This window comes from Pongo abelii, chromosome 4 (assembly GCF_028885655.2).
Source record: "Pongo abelii isolate AG06213 chromosome 4, NHGRI_mPonAbe1-v2.0_pri, whole genome shotgun sequence".
Lineage (NCBI taxonomy): Eukaryota > Metazoa > Chordata > Mammalia > Primates > Hominidae > Pongo > Pongo abelii.
Genome location: NC_071989.2, coordinates 83,066,672 through 83,079,915, shown reverse-complemented (window position 1 = coordinate 83,079,915; position 13,244 = coordinate 83,066,672). Strand labels below are relative to the sequence as shown.

The following is a 13,244-nucleotide window of genomic DNA, read 5'->3' as shown; positions in this document are numbered from 1 at the left end:
AATAAAGGGTATTCAATTAGGAAGAGAGGGAGTCAAATTATCTCTGTTTGCAGATGACATGATTGTATATTTAGAAAACCCCATTGTCTCAGCTCAAAAACTCCTTAAGCTGATAAGCAACTTCATCAATGTCTCAGGACACCAAATCAATATGCAAAAATCACAAACTTTCCTATACACCAATAGACAAACAGAGAGCCAAATCATGAGTGAACTCTCACTCACAATTGCTACAAAGGGAATAAATAAAATACCTAGGAATACAAATTACAAGGGATGTGAAGGACCTCTTCAAGGAGAGCTACAAACCACTGCTCACGCAAATAAAAGGGGACACAAACAAATGGAAAAACATTCCATGCTCATGGATAGGAAGAATCAATATGGTAAAAATGGCCATACTGCCCAAAGTAATTTATAGATTCAATGCTATTCCCATCAAGGTACCACTGACTTTCTTTACAGAATTAGAAAAAACTACTTTAAATTTCATATAGAACCAAAAAAAGAGCTTGTATAGCCAAGACAATCCTAAGCAAAAAGAACAAAGCTGGAGGCATCATGCTACCTGGCTTCAAACTATACCACAAGGCTATAGTAACCAAAACAGCATGGTACTGGTAACAAAACAGATATATAGACCAATGGAACAGAACAGAGGCTTCAGAAATAACACCACATATCTACAACCATCTGATCTTTGACAAACCTGACAAAAACAAGCAATGGGGAAAGGATTCCCTATTTAATAAATGGTGTTGGGAAAACTGGCTAGCCATATGCAGAAAACTGAAACTGGACCCCTTCCTTACACCTTATACAACAATTAACTCAAGATGGATTAAAGACTTTAATATAAGACCTAAAACCATAAAAACCCTAGAGGAAAACCTAGGCAATACCATTCAGGACATCGGCATGGGCAAAGACTTCATGACTAAAACACTGAAAGCAATTGCAACAAAAGCCAAAATTGACAAATGGGATCTAATTAAACTAAAGAGCTTCTACACAGCAGAATAAACTATCAGCAGAGTGAACAGGCAACCTACTGAATGGGAGAGAATTTTTGCAATCTATCCATCTGACAAACAGCTAATGTCCAGAATCTACAAGGAACTTACACAAATCTACAAGAAAAAACCAAACAACCCCATCAGGCAAAGGATATGAAGAGACACTTTTCAAAAGAAGACCTTTATGCAGCCAACAAACAAAAAAACACATCATCAATGGTCATTAGAGAAATGCAAATCAAAACCACAATGAGATACCATCTCACACCAGTTAGAATGGTGATCATTAAAGAGTCAGGAAACAACAGATGCTGGAGAGGATGTGGAGAAATAGGAATGCTTTTACACTGTTGGTGGGCGTGTAAATTAGTTCAACCGTTGTGGAAGACAGTGTGGTGATTCCTCAAGGATCTAGAACCAGAAATACCATTTGACCCAGCAATCCCATTACTGGTTATATACCCAAAAGATTATAAATCATTCTACTATAAAGACATATATACATGTATGTTTATTGCAGCACTATTCACAATATAAGACTTGGAACCAACCCAAATGCCCATCAATGATAGACTGGATAAAGAAAATGTGGCACATATACATCATGGAATACTATGCAGCCATAAAAAATGAATTCATATCCTTCGCAGGGACACGGATGAAGCTGGAAACCATCATTCTCAGCAAACTAACACAGAAACAGAAAACCAAACACTGCATGTTCTCACTCATAAATGGGAGTTGAACAATGAGAACATATGGGCACAGGGAGGGGAATATCACACATTGGGGCCTGTTGGGGGGTGGGGGTCAAGGGAAGGGATAGCATTAGTAGAAATACCTAATGTAGATAATGGGTTGATGGGTGCAGCAGACCACCATGGCACATGTATACCTATGTAACAAACCTGCACATTCTGCACATGTATCCCAGAACTTAAAGTATAATAATAAAACAAATTTTTTTAAAGAAACAAAAAATAGAATAACAGCTTTGGTTCAGGTCCTAGCATTGCAACTCATTAGTTACAGGACAGGGAGCAATTTAACCCCTTTCCTGTTTACTTCCCTTATTTGTAAAGTGGTACTAAACCAACCTCAATAGGTTATTGAAAGAATTAAAAGAGACACCCATGTAATGCACCTATCTAGGGATACAATAAGGGCTTAATTATCTATAATTATAAAGTAGAAGTTACATTTGTTGAGTATATGTGTCATATAATATGCTAAGTGCTTCCTATGTTAACTCATTTACTGGTCATAATTCTGAGATCATAATTATTGTTCCCATTTTAGAGATGAAACTAAAGCTCAGTAAGAGTAAGTAATTTGCCCTAAGTCATAGACCTAGTAAATGTTAGCACTAAACACTGAAACCAGGTTACTCTGAAGTCTGTTTTTGATTATGCTATGATGCTTCCCTACAATAGATTTTTTAAAGTCTGTAATGTTGAAATACACTCAAATCAAACTGTAATGGTATATTTTCTATCCATATTATGTCTTATTTTCTTTAAAAATCTCCCATACACTGAGGAGACTATTTCAGAAATAATGTGTTTTTCTGGTTTTGTTTTCTTAAATTAGTATTTCCCCAAGACTATTGAATAAATTTGAGTTAATAAAATCAATTGTTGGCCAGCCCCAGTGGCTCATGCATGTAACCCCTTTGGGAGGCTTAAGTGGAAGGGTAGCTTGAGGCCAGGAGTTTGAGATTGGCCTGGGCAACATGGCGAGATCCTGTCTCTACAAGCCCCGTAGTTGGAGGTTGCAGTGAGCCATGACGGCACCACTGCACTCCAGCCTGGGTGACAGAGACCCTGTCTCCAAAAAAAAAAAAAAAAAAAAAACCCAAATCAATAAATTGCCAAAATGGTCAAAATGCACTGATTTGCTGTATAGCTGTCATGCGATGTAACATAAACATCAGTCTACTTGATTTATGAACCCATGTTCTTATACAACAATTTGTCAGTTACAAAAATGATTGTGCTTTAAGAAGTCCACTGAGATTGGGAAAGGGTGGAGTATACTTAAGGAGGTTCTGAACACCCTAGGGGTTCATGCCTATAAAGGTTGCTTACCTCAGCTCGACTAGCAATAGTTCATACTATCATATCACACATAATAAAATCTAGTACTTGGAAATTTTAAGACTCTAAAATAGAAACACATTTCCTATGAAAACAACTCTGTTCTCTCAGGCCTTCTTGACTCCTTAAACTTCCTCAATCTCCTCCCATTTATACAGCTTCTTTTGGAGGAAGCTCAACAAATGAAACAATTTAACAATCAACATAAAACACGTTTCCTGCCATTCCTGTTGCAAAAGATGTCAGACAGCCTCTGATGAAATAGTCAACCAAAACTGGAACAAAATCTTAAATTCTGCTATACAATGAAGATACTTTCTATTCCTTCAGATTATTAGTATATTTAAGGATATGAGCTTTAAAAATAGTGTGAATAGCTAACAGTTGTTAGCATCACTTATATACTGTATCATTAAAACTGTTAAATATATTTGTAGGTTATAGATCAATAAAATGAAAATGTCCAGAAAGTACATTGCTTAAGGATTAATATCAATTTTAAAATAATATTATTGTGGATAGAACTGATTTTTTTAAAACCTTGATAAAATGATGCCTAAGTTTATTTGAAAGAAACATGCATGAGAAAAACAAAAAAAATTTTAAAGAAGAGTTACAAGCGAGAATATTAAACTATATTCCTACCGTTCAATAACTAAAACTGTATGGTACTGATACAGGAAAAGACTGAAATGATTAGAAGAGAGAGTCCAGAAATAAATCAAAGAATAATTGAGAATTTTTTAATTTGGAAGTGCTTCATTTCAACTCAGTGAAGAAAGGATTCATGATTCAATAAATGGAGTTGGGACAAGTGAATCACCACTTAGGGAAAATAATACTATGCAGGGAAAACATAACACCATTTAAGAAAAACATACTTCACACTTTACATCAAAACAAATTCCAAATTGACTAAAGATATGAGTATGCCAAGAGCTATAAAAATACTAAAAGAAGACATAGGCATGGTTATGAGGAATAATTTTCCAAGTACAATACCAAGACCAAAAAAAAAAAAACCAAAAATTATAAGAATACTGTTCCTGGAACTAGTAAGTGATAATAATCAGTTACAAGATATAAGGCTAATATACAAAAGTCAAATCACTTTCCTATATGCCATGAATGAACAAGTAAAATTTAAAAATTAAAACACATTACAGGCCCAACATGTTGGCTCACACCTGTAATCCCAGCACTTTGGGAGGCCGAGGCGGGTGGATCACTTGAGCTCAGGAGTTCAAAACCAGCCTGGCCAACACGGTGAAACCCTGTCTCAACTAAAAATACCAAAACTAGCCAGGCATGGCAGTGAGCATCTGTAATCCCAGCTACCGGGAAGTGGAGGCAGGAGAATTGCTTGAACCCAGGAAGAGGAAGATGCAGTGAGCTGAGGTCATCCCACTGCACTGCAGCCTGGGTGACAGAGGGAGACTCTGTCTCAAAAACAAAACAAAACAAAAAACACATTACAATTTACATTAAAACCTCCAAAAATGAAATACTTAGGAACAAATGTAACAAAATATGTACAAGATCAACATTAGGAAAACTACAAAGTCTGAAGAAAGAAAGCAAAGAAGAACTAAATACGGTCTCTGGCCTATGATGGTTCAACTTAAGATTTTTCAACTTTATGAGGGGTTTATCTGGACAGAACCCCACCATTAAGTCAGGGAATATCTGGACTTATGATGGTTTGACTTACAATTTTTCAACTGTATAATGGGTTTATCCAAATGTAACTCCATTGTAAGCCAAGGAGCATCTTTAAATGGAGAGATATTCCATGTTCATGAACAGGAAGACTCTATTATCACATGCCAGTTCTTCCCAACTTCATCTATATACTCAATGCAATCCTAGTCAAAATCCCAGCAAGCTATTTTGTGGATGTCAACAAACTGATTCTAAGATTTATATGGAGAGGCAAAAGACCCAATTAGCCAACACAATATTGTAGAAGAAGAACAAAACTGAAGGACGGAAACTACTTGACTTCAAGACTTACTATAAAGTTACAGTAATTAAGAGAGTGTGGTATGGGCAAAAGAATAGACAAATAGATCAATGAAAGAGAATACAGAGCCCAGAAACAGACTCACATAAATACAGACAATTGGTCTTTGACAAAGGAGCAATGACTCAATAAAATGGAGAAGAGTTTCTTTCTTTTTTTTCTTTTCTTGAGACAGAGTCTCATTCTGTTGCCCAGGCTGGAGTGCAGTAGTGCAATCACGGCTCACTGCCACCTCGACCTCCCAGGCCCAAACAATCTTCCCACCTCAGCCTCCCAAATAGCCAGGACCATGGGCCTGTGCCACCACCCCCAGTTAATTTTTTCTATTTTTTGTAGAAGCAGGGTCTTGCTATGTTGCCTAGGCTGGTCTTGAACCCCTGGGCTCAAGCGATCTTCCCACTTTGGCCTCCCAAAGTGCTGGGTTTACAGGCATGAGCCGCCACACCTAGCAAGAAAAGAGTTTTTTAACAAATTGTGCTGGAACAATTGGATATCCTCATGTTAAAAAAAAAAAAGAAAAGAAGATGAACTATGAACTTATTTCCTCTACAAAAATGAACTCAAATGAATCACAGACCTAACTGTAAAATGCAAAACTATAAAATTCCTAGAAGATAACATAAGAGAAAATCTAGATGGACTTGGATTTGATGATGACTATTTAGATACAATGCCAAAGGCACAATCCATGAAAGAAAGAATTGATAAACTAGACTTCATTAAAATTAAAAATTTCTGCTCTGTGAAAGATACTGTCAATAGAATAAAAAGCAAAGCCACAGGTTGGGAAACAATATTTGCAAAAGACATATCTGATACAGGTCTGTTGCCCAAAATATACAAAGAACTCTTAAAAACCAAAAATAAGAAAGCAAACAACTTGATTAAAAATGGTCAAGGACCTTAACAGACACCTCAACAAAGAAGATATACAGATGGCAAATAAGCACATGAAAAGATGCTCCACATCATATGTCATCAGGGAAATGCAAATTAAAACAACAATGAGATACCACTATACACATATTAGAATAGCCAAAATTCACAATACTGACAACACCAAATGATGGCAATAATATTTAGCAACAGGAATCCTCATTCATTGTTGGTGGGAAGACAAAATGGTATGGTCACTTTGGAAGACAGTTTGGCAGTTTCTTATAAAGCTAAACATATTTTTATTTTACCACATTATCCCGCAATTGTGCTCCTTAGTATTCACCTAAAGGAGTTGAAAACTTATGTCTACACATAAGCCTGGCCATGGATATTGACAGCAGCTTTATTCATAATTCCCAAAACTTAGAAGCAACCAAAGTAACCTTTAGTAGGTAAATGGACAGACAAATAGCTTGACAGCTCATTTATTTTATGTGCTGAATATTATTCAATTGTCTGTGGTATGGCTCACGCCTGTAATCCCAGAACTTTGGAAGGCTGAGGCAGGCGGATGACATGAGGCCAGGAGTTCCAGACCAGATTGGTCAACATGATGAAACACTGTCTCTACTAAAAAATGCAAAAATTAGCTGGGCATGGTGGTGGGCACTGGTTATCCCAGCTACTCGGGAGGCTGAGGGAGGAGAATAGCTTGAACCTGGGAGGTGGAGGTTGCAGTGAGCCAAAATCGCACCACTGCACTCCAGCCTGGGCAACAAAGTGAGAGAGACTCCATCTCAAAAAAAAAAAAAAAAAAAAATTGTCTGTGGTACACCCAGACAATTGAATAATATTCAGTACATAAAATAAATGAACTATCAAGCCAAGAAAAGACATGAAGGAAATGTAAATGCATACATTTACATTACATTGCATAAGTAAAAACAATCAGTCTGAAAAGGCTACATCCTGTATGATTCTAATATATGACATTCTGGAAAACGGAAAACTATGGAGATAGTAAAAAGGTCAGTGATTGCCAGGGCTTAGTGGGGGAGGGAGGAAAGAATAGATGGAGCACAGAGTATTTTTTTAGGGCAGTGAAACTACTCTGTATGATACTATAATGGTGGATGCACCTCACTGTACATTTGTCTAAACCCACAGAATGTACACCACCAATATTGAACCCTAATGTAAACTATCAACTTTGGATGATAATGTTGTGTCAACGTAGATTCATAAACTGTAACAAATGTACCCCTCTGGTGGGGGATGTGATAGCAGGGGAGGCTATGCCTGTGGGGAGACAGGAGTATATGGAAAATCTTTCTACCTTTTATTCAATTTTGCTGTGAACCTAAAACTGCTTTGAAAAATAAGGTCTTTTTATACAGGCTTGTGTTTGTTCACTGCAGCACTATTCACAACAGCAAAGACATGGAATCAATCTAAATGCTCATCAATGATAGACTGGATAAAGAAAATTTTGTACATATACACCATGGAATACTGTGCGGCAATAAAAAAGAATGAGATGTCTTTTGCAGGGACATGGATGGAGATGGAGGCCATTATCCCTAGTAACTAACAAAGGAACAGAAACCACATACCGCATGTTCTCACTTATAAGTGGGAGCTAAATCATGAAACCACATGGACACATAGAGGGGAACAACATACACTGGGGCCTACTGGAGGGTGGAGGATGGGAGGAGGGAGAGGATCAGGAAGAATAACTAATGAGTGGTACTAGGCTTAATGCCTGGGTGACAAAATAATCTGTACAACAAACCCCCATGACACCAGTTTACTTATATAACAAACCTGCACTTGTACCCCTGAACTTAAAAGTTAAAAAAAATAAATTTTGAAGTGAAAGGAAGATATATATATATATATATATATATATATATATTTTTTTTTTTTTAAAGTCACTGGATTTGATTACATAAACATTAAAAATTCTATGGGAAAAACTACAAAATTAAAAGACAATATATTGGAAAAATATTCATAACAAATGGCAAGAAAAAATCTCTAATATATTAAGACCTTATAAATCAAGATAAATAGATATAAACTCCCCCAGAAATGGGGGCAAAAAACATTGCTTCAGGCTGCTGCTTGAACCCCAAAATCCATTCTTCCTTCCTTCCATAGTAATGGATTTTCAGCTGGGCACATGGCACCCAGCTAAAGTTATAGTCTCTCTTGCAGTTAGGTGTGGCCATGTAACAAACTCTTGCCAAAGAATGTCAGCTGAAGTAATGTGCGCAACTTCTTTTTCACTTATTTAATAGCAAATTACTGTACTTGCCTTCAATTTTTTCCCTTTCTTCCTTAACCAGGAGATGCAATATGGATGGAAAATAATTCACTTTTGTTAATTCAGGTAAGGATAACACCAGGGGATGATGGAACAACATGATTTAAAGAACCTGGGTCTCTAAATGATAATCAGAGCCACTCACCAGCTAGAACTACTCACTTATTATGTGAGAAAGAAAGCAGATCTTATTTAAAATATTACATTTTTGGTCTCTTGTGCTAGCAACTTAGTGTATATACTCACAAACAGAATAAAAGAGGAAATTCTCACAATAAGGAAATATTAATGGCTTACAACTATGTGAGAAAATCAATAATTTCATGTTGAAAATGTAAAATGATACCATCTTTGGTCAAAATAACAGCACTAAAGTACAAACATAAGAATGATAATCACAGGGTTGCGAATGAAATAAAAAACTGAAATCGGGGTGGGATATGGTAAATAAATTATGGTACCTCCACACAGTGGAATGCTGTGAAGCATTAAAAATGATGATATGACAAATAAATCATCTTTCATCATAACAGAAGACCACTTAAAAATTATCTTGTGCTCTGAGAAGGCATATGTGTCAAAAAATGACACATTATATAGTTTGATAAAGAAAACATAAAATTTATGATCTTTGAACTCTGTCACAAGAGAAAGATTTTGTAGCATATTAGATTAATCTAATTTTATTGTTACCTTATAGACTAGAGCTCTGTTAACATTGGATCAGGTTTTGATAAAGAGTAAATTCCTCTTGCCATGACTTGTTTTACTATCAGATATTTGACTGCTTTGAGTTGTCAGTCTACCACACAGTGCCCTGCAACTTGGATATTCCCAAACTTTTCTCCTGAAATAACTTTTAATAGAAGAGGAAACTTGGAGTATTTACTTCCCGAAGATTCTGGAGAAGGCAAAAACCTTCCAAGGTTTTAGAAGTCTTGTGTTTTGTCTTAAAAGTTCATGTACATTTGGCATTCTAATCTATAGTGTGACTTTTTATTTTACTATATAAAATAGTAAAAATGTTTACTATTTTACATATATTTTATTATGTAATTAGTTAACATATTCCTCAAATATTCTTTTGCAAAATCAGCATTGCAGAAAACATGCCACATTTATCCTGTGCCCTTTGCTAGCTGTGATGTATACAATAAAAAGAACATAGGCTTTGGATTAAATCCTAGTTCTGCTAACTACCTGTCCTATCAAGCTGGGCAAGTTACTCAACCTAATTAAGACTTCATTTACTCTTCTGTATAATAGAGGTGACAATGTCTATGTGTGGAGTCTTTATGTAAATGAGCAGAGCAACACTTAGCAAAGTATGTTCATTTGCTGAATATGTATGCTTTACAACATAATTAACATTTACATTTCATCTTGTTTTCAGCTATGACTTGACAATACATTTTAACTGTCAATTACTATTCTACCAGCTTCCACTTTAACAATTTAATTAATACCTGTGATTGTGCTTTTCTTAGCTGTTGGCTGGTGATTTGAGCTTTTTGTTGCATCATATTTTCAATTCGTTGGTTGACTTGCTTTTCTTTCTTGAGCTCATTTCCATAAAATCTGGACCCCTATGGAGGAAAACAAAAGCATAAGAAAAATATTTGAAGGAAAGCATCACTGTAGTATAGCCTGGTGGCTAAGGGCACATACTCAGGAAACAGAAGATTAAATTTAAAACTTAGCTCTACTACTTACTAGCTAGGTGACCCTAAAATTATTTAATCTTTCTACATCTCAGTTTCTTTATTTGTAAGATGAATTTATTAGTAGTTAACTAAATCACAGGATTGTTGTGAGCAGTACTTAGCACAGTACAAGCTCTCTGAGATGAATACAGATTTGCATTCAGAAAAGAACAGTATGTCCTAGGTAAGATCCACAGAGGGTATCAAAGGCCTTAGTGGGTTGGATCATCAGTTATCTGTTGCATTAAAAAATACTCCTGACAAAGTATTTTCAAATATTTAATGTTAAGTCATTAAAGAAAATGTAGAAAATAATTCAAAAAACTGCCCATCATTTCATCACTGAACATAGTGTCTATCCATTTATCTCGTTGATAGACATTTAGCTTATTTTCATTTTTTGGCTACAGTGAAAAATGCTATCATAAACATTTGTGGACAAGTTTTCATGTAGACATATGTTGTCATTTATCTCAGGGATGCAACTAGGAGTAGGGTTTCTGTGTCATATGGTACCTCTATACTCAACCTTTTGAGGAAATGCCAGTCTGTTTTCCAAAGTGGTTGAACCATTTTATAATCCCATCAGCAATGTAGGAGGGTTCCAATTTCTCCACATTCTTGCCAACATTTGTTACTGTGTCTTACTTGTTATAGCTATTCTAAGCAATAGTAGCATGAATGGCATCTCTTTGTGGTTTTTAAATTTTTATTTCCCTGATGACTAATGATATTGAGCATCTTTTCATGTGCCTAGAGCCATTTGTATATCTTCTTTACTGAAATGTCTATTCACATCTTTTGACGATTTTCTGATTCAGTTGCTTGTCTTATTGAGTTGTAGACATTTTCTGTATATTCTGGATATAAGTCTTTTATCACATATGTGTTTTACAAATATTTTACCCAAGGCACATTGCTTTTTCTTTTTTTTTTTTTAAGAGACTGGGGGGGTCTCATTATGTTGCCCAGGCTGGTCTCAAACTCCTGATCCTCCTACCTCAGCCTTCCAAAGTGTTAGGATCACAGGCGTGAGCCACCACACCTGTTTTTTTATTTTTATTGCTGTCTTTTGAAGTATAAACATTTTAAATTTTGATAAGGACCAATTCATCAACTTTCTTTTATTGATTGTTCTTTTAGTATCGCATCTAAGAAATTTCTGCCTAACTGAAGGTCTCAGAGGCTTTCTCAAATTTTCTTCTAAAAGTTGTATTGTTCTGGCTTTTTAAGTCTATTTTGAGTTAATTTTGTGTATGGCGTAAGGGTTTTGTTTTGTTTTTAAGAGACAGGGTCTCACTATGTTGCCCAGGCTGGTCTCAAACTCCTGGGCTCAAGTGATCCTCCTATCTCGGCCTATCAAAGTGCTGGGATTACAAGTGTGAGCCACTGTACCTGGCCCTTTTATTTATTTTTATTGCCTGACTGCACTGGTTAGAACTGTTAGGACTATGTTGAGTAGAAAAGGTGAGAGTGGACATTCTTGCCTTGTTCCTCATTTTAGGGAGAAAGTGTTCAGCCTTCCACCATAAAGTATGATGTACACTGTAGGTTTTCTTATAGATGCCCTTTACTAGACTGAGGAACTACCCTTCTATTTCAAGTTTGTTAAGAGCTTTTAGCATGAATAGTGGTGGGATTTTATCAAATATGCTTTTTCTGAGTCTACTAAGATGATTGTGTGGTTTTTTGCCCTTTATTTTAATATGATGTATTACATTAATTGATTTTCAGATCTCTTTTTTTTTTCTTTTTCTGAGAAGGAGTCTTGCTCTGTTGCCCAGGCTGGAGTGCAGTGGCGCAATCTCGGCTCACTGCAACCTCCACCTCCCGGATTCAAGCAATTCTCCTGTCTCAGCTTCCCAAGTCGCTGGGACTACAGGCATACGCCACCACGCCTGGCTTATTTTTGGATTTTTAGTAGAGACGGGGTTTCACCATATTGGTCAAGCCGGTCTTGAACTCCTGACCTCAGGTGATCCACCCGCCTCAGCCTCCCAAAGTGCTGGGGTCATAGGCATGAGCTTGGCTGATTTTTAGATCTTAAACCAACCTTGCTTTCCTAAGATGAATCCCATTTGGTTATGTTGCATAATCTTTTTGCTATATTGTTTAAATCAGTCCCCTAATATTTTGTTGAGGACTTTTGCATTCATAACGATGTATAACCTTGTGTTTGGCTTTGGTATCAGGGTGATACTGGCCTCATAGGAGTTGGGAAGTGTTCCACCCTTCTCTATTTTCTAGAAGAGCTTGTGGAATACTGGTATCATTTCTTCTTTAAATATTTGATAAAACTCACCAGAGAAGCCAAATGGCCTGGTCTTTTTTCTTTGATGGGGAGATTTTTAATTACTAATTTATTTTCTTATTATATAGGTCTATTTAGATTCTCTGTATCTTCTTGAGTCCATTTTGAAAAATTGTAAACTTCTAGAAATGTGTCCAATTTATTGGAATTTGTTTTAAAATACTCCTCCCTCCAAAAATCAGTAGGGGAAGGGCAAGACAGATAACTATATTTGCAAAAATGTTGGTAATTGTTGATGCTGGGTGATGATTATATGGGGATTTACTTTACTATTCTCTGTAATTTTCTATATATTTTAAATTTTCTGATAAAAGTTTTAAAAAAGTAAATTGTATTGCTATGGAATAGTAACAATTAGAAAATTCCAATTTAAACAAGGTACCATTTATAATAAACTCACCTCATGCACTAAAGGAATATATATTATTCTATGTATTTTTATATACCAATCATGTGATATGTGCCAATTATATATGCACCTATATATTTTTGATATATATCACATAAAATTTATATGAAAGCAAAGCTTCAAGAATACTCAAGATATTCTTGAAAAAGAACAAAGTGTAAAAAACAGAAATTGTGCTAGCAGATATCAAGGCTTATTATAAAGTATGATAATAAAAAAACATGTTGTATACATACAAACAGGCAAATGATCCAGTGGAACAGAAGAGAAAGCACACCAGATCAGTAGGAAAAGGATGGACTATTTAATAACTTGTACTGGGACACAGAGAATAGAGAGGGAGGATCAGATAGATAGGGACATCTAGGGTAACCTACATATTCTATTTCTTAACCTAAAAACTAGATTCATAGGTTTTATTCATTTTATTCTTTTTGAACATTTTTATGATGAAAATATCAAAAAAGTCTCAAACAGA

General features: G+C 35.7%; 1 protein-coding gene across 18 annotated transcripts in view; it reads right to left on the bottom strand.

The window, feature by feature from the left end:
* The window catches only part of POLK (DNA polymerase kappa), a 91,669-nt gene that overhangs the window by 40,776 nt on the left and 37,649 nt on the right, over window positions 1-13,244 (bottom strand). For all 18 annotated transcript variants that reach the window (XM_054555269.2, XM_063724021.1, XM_024246849.3 and 15 more), the window contains 1 exon segment: window positions 9,810-9,929. In XM_054555269.2, coding sequence (XP_054411244.2) covers window positions 9,810-9,929 — 120 coding nt within the window.